Genomic DNA, 16,462 nt, shown 5'->3' with positions numbered 1-16,462 from the left:
CATATCTTCATTAAAAGTGCCCAAATACTCGGCCAAGGCTCTTGGCAAATTCTGAATAGTTCTCATGAATCTAATATTAAACAAAGGTACTGTTTCATCTTCTAGTTTTCTAATATTCACAAATTCTATAAGCAAAACAGGAATCATTCTTCTTTTCACCAAAGTACTAAAAAAACTTGATTTCAATTTCGCCCAAGAATTTATTGACCCCGGTGCCAAGTTACACAACCATTCTCTAGCAACCCCTATTAAGGTCTGAGCAAACAATCTCATGAGAACAACCTCATGCCCAATTTTGAAGTCTTCTGTTAAATATTCAAATTCTCTGATACATTTTCCTTCCTTTTTCCTCTCCATGCCTCCAAACTTAGGAAGAATACCTTTGATACCAAAGAGCATAAGGTTTGGAAAACTCTTAATTCTACTAAAATTCATCTTTTTGTATAACTGAATTGACACGATGCCCCCTTTTTATAAGAAGAAATCAAGTTATTTGTAGCAAAGTCACCAGCTTTTGAAAAGGAAAATTTTAGAAATAAATTTGATCCCCAATGGAGTCGCCAATCGGTTGAGTCTCAAAACTGCAACTTGGCAAATATCTCTAGAATGATTATGACTCCAAATATACAATCTTGGCCAACGAATAGGTTTGACCCAAGAAGGTCAAATACTCTACTCTTTAGGTTATGCAAAATTGGGGTGGATGTTCCCTTTATCTAAGTTTAGTGATTTCCTAGCAGATTTAATTGACTTGCAAAAACTATTACTAAATCTTTTGTCCTGTAAAGCAAAATAAATATGTTATAGACCAGTACCTTATCCAACTTGGGCACAAGGTCAGCTTCTTCCAAGGGCTCATGTACTTTCACAAGACAATCCAGAATCTTTTGTGGACCATTAGCTACTAATTTCTATGAATGCAAATAAATTGAGTTTACAAAGCTAACCAGTCTAATTGTTTTTAATTCTTTTAAAGAAACCAATTAGATAGTGATTGGACAACGCTTTGCAATGACTTCCTATTTGTCCAAGTTAACTTTCAAAAAACTTCAATCCACTACACAAGTTTTAAAGATAGCAATTAAACATACAGTGTAATTATTATGAAAGACTGATCTTGAAAAGTCCAAGGACATATTGCACCCAAAATATTGAAAAAGGTCTGCATATTTGTATTATATTTCCTTTGTTACGTTTTTATGCTTGTTGTATATTCTATCTATATTTCCTCATCCCCTTTGCTGCATATGTGTGTATGTGTGTGTGACAGAAACGGTTGTGGTTTCCTCAAAGAGGAGTGACAAGCACCCGACCTTTATATGTTTTAGTTTTCAATAGTGACATCAAAAAAATTACAGAAAGCCCAACAACTGTCGATTCTTGCAAAACATCACTTTAGCTTGTGATATTGCTATCAGGATTTAACTGTGTGATTTTGAGTTAAACTCATTGACCCATGTTTCATGAGTAGTGATTCAACGTGGAACACTTAGCACTCATTTGTGATGCTCACAGGGGTGAAGCACCGGGACTTCCGGGGAGGTCACCCTTCCTAGTAATACTCCAACCTGAGTGCGCTTAACTACATAGTTTCCTCCATGGTTAAACCCAAAGCTTGCAACCCCATTTGCAAAACCTTCACCAAGTGTTGTGCCTTATGAACTATTCATTAGAAAGCCCCTTAAGCTCGGTCAACGAGTTTGCCCCTTAAGCTCGGTCAACGAGTTTGACTCAAAATCACACAGTTAAATCCTGATAGCAATATCACAATTTGACTTGCTGTGGAAATTATCTCCTACTTATCCATTGATGAGCTTAAGGGGCTTTCTAATGAATGGTTCTAAGGCACAACACTTGGTGAAGGTTTTGCAAATGGGGTTGCAAGCTTTGGGTTTAACCATGGAGGAAACTCTGTAGGTAAGCGCGCTTAGGCTGGAGTAGTACTGGGAAGGGTGACCTCCTGGGAAGTCCCGGTGCTTCACTCCTGTGAGCATCACCTACATCCAATGAGTGCTAATTGTTCCATTTATTCTCATGAGAGATGGATCCATGTTGAATCACTACTCATGAAACATGGGTCAATGAATCACTACTCATGAAACACGGGTAAATGAGTTTGACTCAAAATCACACAGTTAAATCCTAATAGCAATATCACAATTTGACTTGCTGTGGAAATTATCTCCTACTTATCACTTTGGCTTTCAGAACATCCAAAAATCATACAAGTCCCAATTTTCAATTACATCTTCAATTTGTTCCTCAAAGTCAGCCGGGTCCATCCCAAAGTCAATGAAAAGAGCCCAAAGCTCTACCTTTTCTTTCTCCTTTTCAAGCACGACCATGTCTTCTCTAGGATTAGCAGAAATGCTCTGTGAAGCTACCATAATACCAGTCAGAATATTGTTTTGTTTTTCCTTTTCGTCTTCATTTAAGTTTGGCAGAATAATAGGGCATGGTTTTTCATTGGAGGATCCTTCAACTATTGGTAATCCCATTTTTAAAGTCAAGTTGGCCGTTTCAGGAAATAACCGGCATGCCTGTGTATTTATGGAATGTTTTGTTACGAACTTTTGTTTTCCATAAATGCAGAGGGACGTCTTGCACGAACTACTCGTCCTTGGGAATGGTATTTCCAGTTCACCACCTTTAATGTGTCACTTATTTGATAATCCATTCACTTATTGATGACATACTTGTGATCAATATTCCTCTGTTTAGTGTTGATTATAAAAGACCTAACAGCTGATTTTTCATCCTCTCCATTGAAGTTAAGCCATTGATTTGCCTTGTAGTCACATGCCACTTGTCAGAGATGTGACTTTATTGCTGTGCCACACTACCAACTTGCCTACCATCTGTGAAATACATCCCATTGCTATGTCGCAGGTTTTGAGCACCCTGCAAAATGGAGACTTAGCTATTTTGGAGCCTTTGGTTTATGTTGATAGTGAAATAGCAAAACTACTACTGCGAAATAGTGCCAACTGCTGCTTTTTGATTTTCCGATGAAATGGCAGAGTTCCATCATAGTAATAAATTTATCTTATCTTTTCCGTTCTTTACATTTAGTTATCGCCACTTCTGTATTGAACCTATAACATTTTGAAACCTGATCTGCGTGATTAAAAACTAAGTTCTATCAGAATATCCTGATTCCACAGTGTTAAATTCAACAGAATCCATTTTTCTTTTAATTTTGGAACTAATAGAATGGTATTATTTCTTTCAGGCACAGTCTTGGGGAAGTTCTTGATGCACCCAATGTTATGTCAATGATAAAGGACACTAAGGCAGCTCAGGAGGTGTTTCACAATGAACCTTTTATTTTAATATGATTATATTTATTGCTTGTGATTCACACTTTTATGATTCAGTTCTTCCAGGATGTGTTGCTTTATCTTACACCATGGTTTAACATGTTTTTCTCATTTGTAATCAGGTGAAAGCACTCAAAGATTTTCATGAAATGATGTCAAATGTTAGTATCCAAATTTCTTACTTAGCAATTGTTTTCTTTGTTTCGCTCTTAGTCTTTTTGTGATGAATTTTATTACGAAGAAGAGATTTAATATGATCAAGTGTTTTCTTTGTTTCGCTCTTAGTCTTTTTGTGATGAATTTAATTATGAAGAAGAGATTTAATATGATCAAGACACAAGGTATGTCGGTATAGTCAGTGAGATTTGAGCTAAAGAAAGTCTGTTATTTGCAACCATGATTTACTATATCGTTCATCTGCATTGAAGATCAACTCTAGAACCAGGATACCGTTTTCGTTTAACTGGCTTATATTTGTGACATGGCTAGTGACTTGTTTTGTCTTTATTTGGAAATTCAAATTTGTCACTATAACAAACTAGATAATGTTTTCCTCATTATTTATGCCCATTATTGTCTCTGCTTGAGTTTGATTTGTTATGATTTTCCTTTATTAGTGTAAGTGTTTCGAAAAATGTCTACAATGGGTTAACCTACAAAGTTTATATGTTTTACCATGCATGCATAGCTGACCTTTTCAAAATTACTAGTAAGAAATACTTGGATGAGATGTAATACGGGTTAAACTTTTGTTGTAAGTTTTTTTTATGACAGCGAATTTTCATATGTACATATTAAAGAATTTTTTATCTAGATATTAGAATGCACAATTTTGGTTTTAAGATAATAATTGTGTGGTCAGTGATGGTGATTTTAATCTTTAAAAAAAACTAATGATTTAGCTACTTTATGAAGAACTAACCATTATATTTAGACCATTCATTGGGTGATTTTTAAATGGTGATTGTCATTCCAAAAAACGTGTAAATATCATTGTAAGAGTGAAGTATTTCAAAGACTTGGTTTATATGTGCTAAAAAATAGGTAAAGTAAATTATAAAGAATCAAATGCATCACTTAGTTTATATCAAAAAAATAAGTTATGCGCATGTGCTCATTCGAGGTATACGTAGTTACAGACTATAGCACATTATATTATTATGAATAATTGAAGGGTCAATTATCAGAGGAGTTTGTCTCCTTTGTGATTTGGGAGATGTAATTGACAATAACTTAATGACTAATATAGTACACTACTAAGCCACTAAGATGACTTCATTACAAAAGAAAATCATTATATCCTAACCCCACTTATGGCTTATAGTTAAAGCAACAATCAGCTAATTGAAAACAAAACAGATTGTCAAAATAAAAATAGAACAGCATACTCTTCTAAAAATTACTTTTTGAATATAGTTCTTGGACCAAATTGAATTGCCTTGTAATCCTTGCAAAGCTGTAGGCCTAGAGCTAAATGCATGAATTCTTGGATTCTATCTCCTCAAACTGATGATCTAAGAACCTATTTAAATTATTGGACAACCTGTTGGTTCCCAAAACCATAGATTAGAAATCCAAGAGCCTGCCACTTCTTTGATAGGATTCCGCAATCAGTTTTGGCCAACGAACGGAAATATTTCTTGATTCCCCTACACTTCGGGCTCCGCTACACCTAGGCAGGTAGACCACCTCCTCGAACCTGATCACTTGGTTCAAAGCTTTTCTAAAGCAAATTTAAGCTTTGTGAGTTCTTTGGTTGGCAAGGTCCTTGAATTCGATGAAACTGAAATTGAATGCTGAGTACTTGATAAGATAAGATAAGATAATAATATTAATGTCCACAAGAAAGCAACAAGGTTTATGGGACTGAGCATACAAACAGAAGAGCTAGCCAAAGCAGAAGCACCAAACGATGACTGAGAAGAAACAAAAGCAAGAAACAAGAGAGAAGACTAGGTAATGACTAAGGGTCCTTCCTTGTCACGAAGAAATCAGTAATAGAGGGATAAACCCGTGAACGATCCATAGTCTTAGAATGCCATGTAGAATTGCTGTAGCACTGTCGCTGCTTGGAGAGACTAGTGCAGTGTCTAACCGATTTGGAATGAGAAGTACTGGAAGGCCTTTTCAAACTTCGTGGAGGAGACAAGGAAGAGAAAAAGGAAGTAAGGAGCTGGTCTAACGTACGCCCCTGAGGTATAAAAGACTGCAGGGTAATCTCCCAAAGTTCGGTGGCCTCTTGAAGATAAAGTGCAAGACACTGCTGATCAATATAGCTGAAGAACATCGAAAGAGAAGAACAGTCTCTGAAAAGACAGTAAAATCTCCCTCTGATCTCATTGTAAAGAGGAGATCGAAAAATGAAGTGTATCTCAGTCTCAACCTCTGCCAAAGTACACAATTGACATATCTGGTAGGCCTAATTCGAATGGTGATTGGTCTGAGCCCTGAGGCGGTGAGAACCAACTCTGAAAGAGCCTAAAGAAAACTATAAGGCATGATTCCAACGCCAATAGAGATAAGTAGGGCGAACAATAATACCACCCTAAATCTCAAGAAAATGCTCAGCATAGAAGGCCATCTTAGGTCGCCGACCTCCTGGGGGATTACTCCAGGTAGTGGTAATGTATTGTCTATAAATATCCTGTTTGACATGCTTGTTCAACTCCTGATGTGAGGGGAGAAGATGAGCAGGAGCATCAAGTAAAAAATGGTAAGGAGGAAGACGATCTATCTTAATACCAATTGAACCCAACAAAGAGGTGGCCTGGGCGTACCAACAACGAGACCTAGTAGAAGTGTTGAATCTCATAATCTCACTAGAAGAACAGTATGCCAGATGAGAGTATTTGTGCCAGTCAACACCTAACTCCATAAAACCATGAAGCCGATGAAGAAACCAAATCAAGTAAAAAATGGTGGCAAGTTTGAGAGGATGAGCTCCAAAATCATATAGGACAATGCTGTGAGGGGTGAGTCTGTGACATCTTATGATACGCCGTAATATCAACGTCTGAACCCGCTCAATAGAAGCCCAATCAGAAGCAATAAGAGAAGGCCCCCAAACAACCCAGCCATAGAGAATTGTCGAACGAACCAAGGAGTCCAAAAGGGACAACTTGGATGAAATATCTTAGAAATGATGCCTGAAGCATTGTCTTTCCAACAAAGCTAGGGAACCCATGCCCTTACTAACTTTGAATTGAATAGCTGGTCTCAAGCTGAAGCGCGTTCCTGAGAACTTCACACTAAGATACATATAAGGGGGGGTAATCTCAACCTCCTGACCTTGAAAGAAGAAATGAAGATGAGAGCTCTTTAAACAGTTAAAGACCATAACCCGAGTCTTAGAAAAATTGACAACAAGCTGCCGTTGATCACAAAAGAAGCTAGACTATCAAAGAGTTGCTGCAAGCTGTCGGGAGAAGAGGCCAAGAGAACCACATCATCAGCAAAAATGAGAATGGAGATCAAAACCCGATGCAAATAGCACCCATCACCCGATTGAGAGGAGTTTACAAGGAAATCCTCCAACTCATCAATATATAAACCAAACAGAGTAGGAGAAAGAGGACAACCCTGTTTCACCCTAATGGTGCTCTGAATCGGAATAGAAAAGTCTTCCAGAGTCCTGAGCCTACCGGTTACCCTCTCATAAAAGCTTCATAATAGCAATCTGCAACATATACGAGATCCCAATCTCACAAAGTCTCTGAAATAAGGCCAACCTAGGAACAGAATTGAAAGCCTTACATAAGTCCACAAAACAACAATAGACTTTCTGAGAGCAGTGCCCAGCCTCCTCAATGATAGCTTGTAGTGTGAATACATCATCCATAGGTTGATAGTTTTCCCGAAAATCAGCCTGCCCTTTAGCTCTATAGCCTCTTCTATCAAGCTCACTAGATAACATGGTGTTCAGAGTAGTGGCATAAAGTTTGGCAAAAGTATGTCCAATCATAATAGTCCTATAGTTACCCGGACCGGAAGCAAGCCTAGATTTGTGAATAGGGTAAACCACATGTCTAGACTAGGACTCAGGAAACCTAGTGCAAACCACTCTATTAAAGAGTGTAGGAAGGTAAGATCCGAGAACCGAAGCACCAAGCTTGAAAAGTTCGGCCTGGAAACCATCTTTAGCCACTGCTCTGCTGCATCTCAAAGATCTGATGGCCTCAATCATACTGGAGTAGGTGAACAAATGGCAGTATGGAGGTGGAGTGGAGTGAAGAGGTGGCTGCCCAAGAATGTTGTAAAGCATAATGATATGGGAGGTCAGAGAGTGGTAGTCAAGAGTGGAGGACGGGGGGGAGCACCGAGGGAAAAAGGTTTTAATAATGGATTTGATGCTTGTAGAAGGAATATATAGATTTTTTGACTTCAATAATAGAAAGACCAATGCCTCTGCTCATTCGGGCAATAGAGTCAACTTCAGTGAATTTTCATGTACAACTTCATAAAGTTCTTATGCACTTATACTGCCACCAATTAAATAATCAAGTTGCAACAGATCAAATATTTATGCAATCTTAAATTAGTCCAGATAGATCTTTAACTCCTCTGGTAGGGAGACAAACTGGACACAAATACGGACACAACTATATATTTCACAATATCTGTAATGATCAAAATTAAAATGCTAAATGACCATGTCCACTTATCCGACATTTAAATTGTATACAAAATTTCAAAAAATAATTACGAAAGATGTATCATCTGCAGTTCAAATCTCCATGCCATTTAGAGATAAACAGAGGACTTTTTATTTTATTATAAAAATAAAATAATTGAATTTATATTATAAAGTCATATTAAGCTCCATATCCCTCCATACAAAATAATATAAAATACTTCTTGTGAATGTGAATGTTCTTCGAATATTGGATATGGATGTCTTCCAGATTTCTAACTTAATTTATATCTTATCCTTTATGAGGCATGACTTTTCAAACGCGTAAGGTCATACCCCTTGTAGACATAAGTTACGTCTTTACAAAATAATATAAAATACTTCTTGTGAATGTGAATGTTCTTCGAATATTGGATATGGATGTCTTCCAAATTTCTAACTTAATTTATATCTTATCCTTTCTCCTCTTAATTGAAATATTTTTAATTTAAAATTTGATTTAATAATCGCAGTTTCAGTGCGTTAATGGACTTTAGTTTTAATAGCTTTATTTGTGTCAAAGTCTTCATCGTATAATAGACACCCTTCATCTTCATTCAATATGCAGTGTGCTCTGGTGAATCAAATCATGTCATAGCGGTATTCTGCCTCATCTTTAGCGTTTGTTGCTCATGACTTAAAAGGGACAATATGATCTCTCATTCTCTTAAATATTGTCGTATTTTCCTTCAAAACAAAATTGTGCAGGTTGCATGATAAGCCATCAAATACTGGCATCATATCGTCTAAGCAATATCCATGAATTCTGTGGTGTTCTTTGTTGAAGTTTTGCTAGAGTCCTCATCAACTACTGCTCCTTCATTCCGTTTGTGTTGCATCGGGATTTTCGGGTTCAACTGGCCTTTCTTCCTTCCACGATTTTCAACAGATGAATGTGTTTTTTCTATGCACACATCCTAAATATTAATGTACTTGTAATAAATCGAATCTTTATTATCTTTGGTGTTTTCCGGCAAATACCATTCCATCATCTCCAGGCGTTCAGGTTGTTGCTCCATATCTTCTATTTGTTTATTATTATTGATGTATGATCAGAGGACATCACTGGGTGCATATATTCCCTTCTGACGTAGAGTCTCTCACTGTTACATGTCTATGGGTCAATATGCTTCAACATGAATTCCTCGAGTTGCTGGGTGTCTTTATGAACTACTGTGCACATCACATGGAATTTTACCTATGTACAGTCCCTAAATATGCAGTATTATCAGTTCTGTTGTATGCCAGTGGTATCTCCAGAATATCAGAGCTGTAGTTTACATTCCTGCTGTGTATTCTCTTGCTTATGGCACGGTCCCCCATTGGTATATGTTTGAAAGTTGACTGTATAATGTTCAACGTTACCATTTCATGAAACATTTCTGAAGGTCCGGTTAAAGCAGGTCTGACATGGCTTTACCAAAATGAGGAGAACGATGAATTCAGAAACTATAGATGTGATGGATATATATGCTGATTTTGACGAAACTGACTCCTGTGGTAGATATGACTTTCAAATTGAGATTGAAGTGAGTAGTAGTGATAATCATTTTGTGACTCTTCCTATATTGTGGTCACTGTCCAGACATCCAGATGCAAGGCTTTTATTTTCGTTTTCAAGGAAACTGGTTCCATTAATCTGATGAGTTGTTCGAAGATATTGCTTTTTCATCTTCTTGGGCACTTTCTTGTTACAGTGACATCTTGTGGGGAGCCTTAGTTCACAGACCATACCCCATTCTGAATATTTGATTAAGTAAAATTGTGCCAATCTCAAGGTATTCCAAGCTTGAATTGAGTGTAAGCATTTAACATGTACGATTTCCTCTTTGTCTATATAAAAAATGGATGTCCAAATTTTGGGCTCCATCACAACCATCCATATTGAGCTACATTCATAGAATTCAATCAAGTTGTCTTGTGACCTTCATAAGACCCCAAGACCCGTAAACCTAAATTATTTTGGGTAGTCATCAATATTGAGTTTCATCTACACTAGATTCCTTCCCATCTTCAGTATAGACTTGTTAATGTATGAACTCTTTGCCATTGTCAACATTTAGTGGAACTTCAACATGGCTATATTAGCTTACATCTAGTTAGTCTTTGAGCTTCCCCTTGAGAACAGCATTTCATAGAATTTTAGACTTCTAGGCTGTGTGACTATTTTCTTGCAGTAATAACAATCAATCTCCTATTTATCTTTGTTTGATTCTCTGCAATTGCTTTTTCAATATAAAATACTTTAAGGTTGAGGATCATTTTCTGCTTCTCTTGCATTTGCTCTCTTTTGTTCAGCTATAAGATTTGGAATCATATATCCTAAAGCTTAGAAAGCATTTGACTAAAGAGTGAAAATGACATTACTGAATTTAGAAGGCAGACTTTTCAACAGAATGGCTTTGGTATCACCATCATCTACCATAGCATCAACTTCTGTGAATTGTCTAATGAGAGATTTGAGAGTGCTTACCTAGCTACATGGTGACTCCATTAACATCTTAAATTTGAATAACTGAAGCTTTAGAGAAAACATTGCATTAATCGCTTTTCTCGAAACAATTGATTTAGATTTATTTAGATAGCTTTGAATTATCTTTCCTATTACTCAGAATTTGAGAGAGCATGACCTAATAATTTGGCTTTGGTTCCACCATTCTATACTTTGCATTCTACTAAATTATTTAGATCAGCAGGGGATTTTTCATTTCTATTTACTATTCCCAAGTTCTTGTTGATTGGCTGCATTTGGAACTCACTAGGTGTGGAAATTGATGCTATAATTTATTTTTAATGGAGTTATCATTCTCAATAAGAAAAAAATCTCGAAAAATAAACCTTGTACTCTAAAAAACCATGAAAATAGCCCTTTCTTGATGCTTTAAAATGTAATGATCTCTCAGAAAATACATTATAACCAATTTTTTTAGTAAAACACCTCAGGCATAGGGGGGAGGTGAATCAGGCTTGATCAGATCCTAAAAGTTTTCCTGTCACATACACATTAGTTTTCTTTATCTGACTAACAATCAATGAAGGACGTTGCAATGACAACACAAACACATGAACATCAGATTCTTACTTGGATCACTATAAGATCTTCTGACTACATTTCTGATATACCTCTTCCCTTATAGAGATGTCTCTGTACTGTACTTCTCTCCCCATATTGACAATTTTCTAACTGCTTTACAACTCATATTAGCAACAGCACTTTCCTTGACAGGGACAAGTCATCTCTATAACAACTCTCCTACAACCATGAAACCACAACCTTCACTGGGCTCTTCCCTGAGAGCAAAATCCTCATGAATCCAAGAGACAAATGATAGACATTAAGTCTCCCCCTGAAAAGATGCACCACTCTTATGCATCTAGTTTGAAGGAGGGGCAATAACCCCTAACTTCTGCCAGAGATACTCGAAGGTATCCTTTGTCAATGCCCTAATGAAGATATTTGCAATCTCATCCTGTGCAGGCACATACTCCAAACTGATTTATTTCTCTGCAACCTTCTCTTTCAAAAAGTGATTCTGGATAGAAATGTGTTTAGTCCTTGAATGCATCTATGGATTCTTTGAAATATTGATAGCACTTGTGATATCACATATAAACAAAACTGCTTCATTATACACAACCTTGATATCTCTTAGAGCCTGTTTTATTCATAACACTTGTGTGCAGCAATATGCCACTGCAATATATTCTGCCTCTGTAGTAAATAATGACACTAAATCTCGTTTCTTACTCATCCAAAAGACCAGTCTATATCCCAAGAAAATGCACCTCCACTTGTAGTTCTTCTGTCATTTACACATCCTGCCCAATTAGTATTGATTTAATCCTTGAAAGAAAACTTATCTCTTTTATAACATAATTCAAAGTTTGCAGTCCCTTCCGAATATCAGAAGATTCACTTTACTGCTTTCTTATGTGATTGGTTCAGATTAGCTTGATATCTTGCAACCAAGTAAATTGCATGCATAATGTTGGGCCTTGAAGCAATCAAATACATAAATCCACCAATGACAGATTTCTAGAGTTTTTCACCAACTTCTGAAGAATTATCATCCTTTCTTAAGTGACTGCCAGTCACCATTTGGGTCCAACTAGTTTACAGTCTTCCATTCCAAAAAAAATTCAACATCTCCCTGATATCTTACAAAATTTCTGTCATATACACTAATTAATTATTTTATCCAACTAGCCATCTATAAAAGATATTCAAATGACAATACAACCACACGAACACCAGATTTTTAATGTGGAAACCTAATGTGGAAAAAACCACAGTGAGAATCACACTCACAATATGAGTAACTGATAACAAATGTTTTAGGCCACAGGCCAAGGAGCACACTGCTCCCAAAAATAACTTGCAGGCTGAGGTGCCAAACTTAAGGCAAGATACAAAGGACTTGCAAATCACTATAGAGTACACCTTATTCAGGGAAAGATATAGGTTTGCACAAGCTGCCAAAAGAGCCACTGTCTTCTAGAAGGCAGAGAAATATATCGAGCCCCTTTCTCTCTATGTATATATATAGACACACACACAAGGAAAGAAAACTCAAAAACAGAGATCACTACAGAAGCACTCGAAAGACAAACTATATAGTTGAGACTAAGAAGTGCTTGAAACTAAATAGGGAAGGAGCAAAAAAACTAAATGAAAGAAAAGAAGGAAATAAATGAGAGATGAGAGAAAACACAAGAGAAAGAAAATAGAGAGAAAACAATGACATGCAAACCAGACAGGAAAGGCGGCAGAGGAGACCAAACAGAACCAACGAAAAGGAGAATATGAAATGGAGTCAGTTACAGAGAGAGAGGAGAGAAAACACAAAGGCAAAGAGAGATGACCAAGTAGATGAACTCGGGTGAAATGTTGAGGAGTGTGGCAGCTGGGGGGGGATGGTGGTTGCTTTCTAAGGCTAGATAACAAAGGCTGCTAGGAATGACAGACTTCACTCATCATGGCAGTTAAGTTTGGAGGGGTTATTATTGATAGCAATTCTTCCTTAAGTTTTCCCTTGAAGTAGTTGCCTTCCGTGGACATAATTTGAGAGTTTGTAACCAGATATGGTGGTTGGCTGATGAGGAGTGTGCGCAGATTCAAAAATTTGATCATGCCTAATATTTGTGCAATGTTCTTTGGTTCTGGTGGTGAAGAAGTGACCTTGTGTTTTTTCCAAATATTTGTTTGGCACTTGATATTTGTGCAATGTTCTTTGACCTGGGGTTGAAGAAGCAACCTCTTTTATTTTTCTAAATATATGTTCAGCTATTCCAGCTGGGCAACCTTTTCTTAGAAAAAGTTCTCACATGTTTAAGCACGAGCTCCTTAGTCATCAATTTTGTGACTGATTTCAAGCAAGATTTTATCAATTTTCTGACTGAACTCAAGCAAGATTTTAATCTCTGGCCAAATGTGCTAGCAAATCTATATATTCTCTACCAAAATGTAGTCGGTACCATGAAACTATTCTCAGAATAGTATCAAGAGTTGTTATAATCTCTGGCTAAAATCACTGGTAAACCTGTAAATTCTCTATACGATCAAACTAGTGTAAAACAGGAGGCATATAAACAGAAACTATGGGCATTGCAATTTTATACTCACAAGTAGTAAAACTTACGATAAAGATTCAATTTAATTAAATTTCCTAGGTTCATATGGTATGACAGTTACACTAAAACATCTGGTACAAGTGGTAATAGTATAGGCAGGGCACAGTAAGAAAAGATGACGTGTTTTTGTTCCCTGGGGGAAGAGACCAGCTATCTATTAGCCTAGCTTTCTTCAGTGCACACTACTTGAAAATGGTGACGTACACTTTAATATTCCACAAAACCTTTTGATAGCTACTGCTAAGCTTTTTGCCAACCCATATTCTGCTTTAATGTTGAACTGCCAGTTGTTTCTTTGGAGATCTGATGAAGAATATAAAACTTGCCCCTCTGATAGCACTTGATAATCAATGGGGGTTACGTTCAGCTAATTTCTTTTTAAAACTTTTAACAGGAAATTAAGTTTAAAACATTTGGAAATCACTGTTCAGTGTCTCTAAAATTATAAAATATAAAAATGAGCAACATGGGACATATATAACTGTTAATTATAGCAGATATACACTTTGTAAATGTAACCTGTGTAAATTTGCCTCGTTGCATCTATATTTTGTGCATATATTTAAACTCCTTTCACATGCTGAAACAATGGTAGAATTTGAATTTCTGCAAACATAATGCAACACAATTTAGACACGTTGTGAGAAATGCAATTTACAGACATCTTTTGCCTGGCTAATGCTGAAAAATGTAAAATTTAGATTTTTATTTGAAGTTTCGTTAATTTGTTTTGGTTTACTGTACTGCAAGGTACGGTGGTTGTCTCTAAAATTCATGTTTATTATGTTGCATCTTGCTTTACAGGATCCAGCACGTGCATGCTATGGTCCTAAGCATGTTCAGGTGGCTCATGAACAACTGGCCATTCAAACACTGCTTCTCACTGATGAACTTTTCAGGTACTGAGATATGCTTTGGCTGAACTTTTCAGGTACTGAAATATGCTTTGGCTTCGGATTTACGGAACAATAAGAGAGGTGGAATTGATGCCATTTTTTACATCCATCATGGACTTGATAAAAGTACAGTTTTGAATTTTCAATACCAAAATATATGTGTTTATTTAGTCTTCTCAAAGCCTAAAGCCTAATTATTCTAAATGCAAATGAAGTCAGACTTGTTGGATCATACGAGATACAGCTCATGGGTGAATGCGCTAGATGACCATCTTGCATTGAAGGCTCACATATATATTTGATTGATGATTTGTGACCTCAGAAATGCAGATATACAAACTAGGAAGAAGTACGTTGAACTGGCTGAGTCAGTCAAGAATGCAGGTGGAACCACACACATATTCTCTTCTATGCACGTTTCTGGCGAACGTATGATCCCAACCTCAAAATTATTTATTTATTTGATTCTTTATTCATATTCTTTTAGGCTGTCGCATCTGATTCCTTGCATGCTTCCTACTTTCTCCTTATTATTTGATTATATGTCTGATTTGACCAGAACTTCAACAACTGACTGGCATAGCAGCCATTTTAAGATTTCCTATGCCAGAACTAGAAGATCTGGAGATGTGAGAAAATTCGTGATGCTCTCTTTCGTCAAAGGGCAACTAACAAATATGATCTCATTGGCTGGATTGCCTTTACAATAAATAGATTGGGAACATATGCTGGAAACCCTTTGTATTTTTGTTGGTAATATGAATAATGTGTGTTATATTCCAAATTGTTTATTTGCAGAGGGTTTGTTTAAATATGATCACTCTTGGAGTCCTCGGTTTACTACCAAGTTCTCATTTGTCCTTGAATAAAATGTTGAGCTATGCTCCTGAAGTATCTATTATAAGAAACATATACATCTGATAGCAACCAGGTTTTGGTGCTAATAATCGGAGATGACACAATACATTACCTGCTGGAGAGTATCTTTACTTGAATCAAAGTAAAATTTGCAGCAACATTGGTCCACTTCGTGGCATTTTGCTTACTTTGGCTACAGGATTCAGCAAGCATAATTACTAACGCTGACTAAGAGGCAATTGTTCATTCTGCAGGGCCAAGTTTGAATGTCTTTATAATACACAAGACTCAAGACATGCTGTCTTGCCCTGGTTAGTAAGTAGACATGGCACTGTTGTTGCTTGATGTGTTATGTTGAGCTTATATTATAGGCTATGTTGAGCTTCCTAGACGTCAAAATTCTCTTCTCCTTATCTTACTTTTCTAGCGTAAAGTTTGTAATGCCTTGTGAGGGAACACAAAAGAAATTAACCTAATCTAGGTTAAGGAAATTGGTGCAGAGGCACCTAAATTTCAAGAGAACAAGGAGGTTTAGAGTCCTTAAGTCATATGTTGAATTAATATGATCCATTTATTATATATTCGAGTCTTTTGAGGTAAGATATAAAGCCTGGAGAAACCATTTCATAATTTTGGTCTAGGTTGGGTTTATATGAAAGTTGTAATGCAAAAATGCATAAAGTGCATAAAATGTTGTCAAAAATGCAAAAGGGTTAAAAGAATGTAATGGGTTGGTTTAAAAGGTAGTTGGGAAGTTGTAAACCACCAAAACCACTATAAAAGCATTGTATTGGTTGTTCCAAACAAAGATGAATGAATGAGAAGAAGAAGAGATCATCTTGAATCAATTGGTTTCTTAAGAACTTGTCATTTTGATTGGTGTTAACTATTTTTGTGTTGGTTTCAGGTATTGTACGAACATTAATAGCCTGAAACCCATGTATATTCTATACACTTGAATAATAGGATGAATAATCTTTTTCTCTTTTTGGTTCGAAACAATTTTGTTAAGTTTTGAAGAAGTTATGCTAGTTTTGGTAAAAGTAGTTATTTGCAGATTTGAGGATGCCCAACTACAGTCGGATTGA

General features: G+C 36.5%; 1 protein-coding gene across 1 annotated transcript in view; it reads left to right on the top strand.

The window, feature by feature from the left end:
- PEL1 (Eukaryotic release factor 1 (eRF1) family protein) overlaps positions 1-16,222 on the top strand; it is a 96,472-nt gene extending 80,250 nt beyond the window's left edge. Inside the window, exons 12-16 of the mRNA XM_089832151.1 lie at positions 3,233-3,305; positions 3,443-3,481; positions 14,425-14,519; positions 14,839-14,945; positions 15,076-16,222. Coding sequence (XP_089688277.1) covers positions 3,233-3,305; positions 3,443-3,481; positions 14,425-14,519; positions 14,839-14,945; positions 15,076-15,149 — 388 coding nt within the window. The 3' untranslated portion in view covers positions 15,150-16,222. The remainder of the gene's footprint in view (positions 1-3,232; positions 3,306-3,442; positions 3,482-14,424; positions 14,520-14,838; positions 14,946-15,075) is intronic.
- Positions 16,223-16,462: the final 240 nt, after the last annotated feature.

Source organism: Cupressus sempervirens, chromosome 5 (assembly GCF_028749045.1).
Source record: "Cupressus sempervirens isolate cs-2001-9-10 chromosome 5, ASM2874904v1, whole genome shotgun sequence".
NCBI classification, from domain to species: Eukaryota; Viridiplantae; Streptophyta; class Pinopsida; order Cupressales; family Cupressaceae; genus Cupressus; species Cupressus sempervirens.
This window is presented reverse-complemented; position numbering and strand designations above follow the sequence as displayed.